General features: G+C 35.4%; 1 protein-coding gene across 2 annotated transcripts in view; it reads left to right on the forward strand.

Annotated features, from left to right (window-relative positions):
• Positions 1 to 1,524, forward strand: part of LOC106963500 (CD209 antigen-like) — a 13,063-nt gene extending 11,539 nt beyond the window's left edge. For both annotated transcript variants that reach the window (XM_015058434.1, XM_015058435.1), the window contains exons 18-20: positions 468 to 601; positions 922 to 1,022; positions 1,117 to 1,524. In XM_015058434.1, the coding sequence (XP_014913920.1) occupies positions 468 to 601; positions 922 to 1,022; positions 1,117 to 1,255 (374 nt within the window). In that variant the 3' untranslated portion in view covers positions 1,256 to 1,524. The remainder of the gene's footprint in view (positions 1 to 467; positions 602 to 921; positions 1,023 to 1,116) is intronic.
• The last annotated feature ends 539 nt before the right edge of the window (positions 1,525 to 2,063 follow it).

Raw genomic sequence — 2,063 nt, forward strand, 5'->3', positions numbered from 1 at the left:
TGATATTCTTAGTGGTCTGCACATTCCCACTGTCAGTGTTTAGTGTTAACATTGCCTACATTCATGGCAGGAACACATGATTATCTTCATGCAGTCACCATGTCTTAATATCTAATAAAATATACAATTACTCATGTGCAAATAACACATTTTCAGCGGTTATATTGTTAATTTTTTCACACTTTTTATCATAGTCATCATGTAATTGCTGTAAATCATATCTTCTTGTTTTGTTTTGGGGTTTTTTTCATTGTGAGGTACAGTTTGGGGGAACTAAAGTACGTGCTGTTCTATGTAAATGAGGCCCTGATGTTCATGCTTTAATATGAACGTAGATGTTTCCTGTCTGGTCTGCTTCATATTCATACTTCTGCCAATCTTTAGCTTACTTAAACATTTTGGTTTTCTCTTTTGTCCTTTGAGCCCTTAACTATCGGGAATTTAAGATTGTCTCTTTATCCTTCAAGATAAACCAGGATGGGAGCTTTTTGAAGGCAGTGCATACTACGTTTCTTATGGCAAGAAGACCTGGGAAGAGAGCAGGAGGTACTGTCAGTCAAAAGGTGCAGACTTGATGGTCATCAACAGCAGAAGCAAACAGGTGTGTGTTTACTTCTCTTTATGATCCTCATTCATACGCCTGGCAGATTTAGGTTGAATGTGATATTTCAGCCTGATCCACATGTTTCTTCTGACTCCAATTAATGTTAATTAACTTCACAACAGTGGAGAAACTGGAGACGGAGCAAGAGATTAAGGTGACAGAAATCAAACTTTCCTAAAAACTTTGCTTTTTTCACCACTGATTGATCACTAAGAACTGAAATACAAGAATCTGCCAGGAGTGTGAATAATTTTGTTCTCCACTATTCCAAGCAAAGCCGCTTGCTGTTTTAATGTAGTAAATATTTATTTTCCAAGGTTTTTGGAAACAAGTTTCAGAAGTACATGTGGATTGGACTGACTGATCAAGAAACAGACGGAATATGGAAATGGGTAGACGGGAGTCAAGTTAACCCAACGTAAATTTGTTTCTTTACTACATAAACATTAATTTTTCACCGTTCTGCTAAGGTCTGTATTATTGAGTGAAGTTTTTTTCTTCTTCTTTTTTAGCTACTGGTCATCTGGTGAGCCAAATGGTAAAACACAGGAGAACTGTGGGAACATAAAGTCTTTCAATTTGGAGAACAGCTGGAACGACGAACAGTGCACCCATTCCCTCCACTGGATCTGTGAATTGAAGCTAGTCTAGTATCTGGGATTCATATCACATAAAAAAAAGAAGAAAAACATAAAAAACACACTTATTAAAACTCACAGAGGTTGATAATATTTGCACATTTGTCTGCTTTGTTTGGATGAGATGCTGTGAAGGTGATACTGGAGATGTGCTGATTTTTATTTTTATGAGCGATTTCAAATCTTTAGTGTTTGATCAAAGTTTGACCCGCTGGGTCTGATTTTAAATGATTCTAATTTCTCTTATAAAAACATTAAAATTTTGTTTCCAGACTCCCTGCAGTGAGTTGTCTTTAATTATTAATGTTGGGAGAAATGTGTAAAAAATCATTGATTTCCAAGAATAAAAGCTCATTGTGATAATCAATTTATTCTAACAATAAATTCCAACAGATGATTTTTGTAAACCCCAAAACTGACAACATGGTTTGTATTGCTAATATTTTACTGTTTGAATTATTTCTAAAATGTTGGTTCCATGATAGGATCAATGATCAGCATATTTTAATTCTGAATAAAGCGTTATTCTGATCATGTGACCTTTCATCAGCTGTCACATTAAGGTTAAATAAGATCAGCTACAAGTTTCTGCCTCAGCAGGTCGTCAGGAGTTCAGGTACAAATAAACCACATGATGTGAAGTAAAATAGCTTTAAGTTTCATTTATTACTAAATGCCAGTGGATGTGAAATCATTTTTAAAAGCTGTGTTTCATTCTTTTGGAGTTAAACGGAGAGATATTTTAGCTTTGATATTACAGGGCGTGTAGATAACGAAGGAGGAAAATAAGGAAGACCTTCGGTCTTCCAGCTTGGTCAGCA

This window comes from Poecilia latipinna, unplaced genomic scaffold (assembly GCF_001443285.1).
Source record: "Poecilia latipinna isolate Pla-1442-1.1 unplaced genomic scaffold, P_latipinna-1.0 Scaffold1541, whole genome shotgun sequence".
Classification (NCBI taxonomy): Eukaryota; Metazoa; Chordata; class Actinopteri; order Cyprinodontiformes; family Poeciliidae; genus Poecilia; species Poecilia latipinna.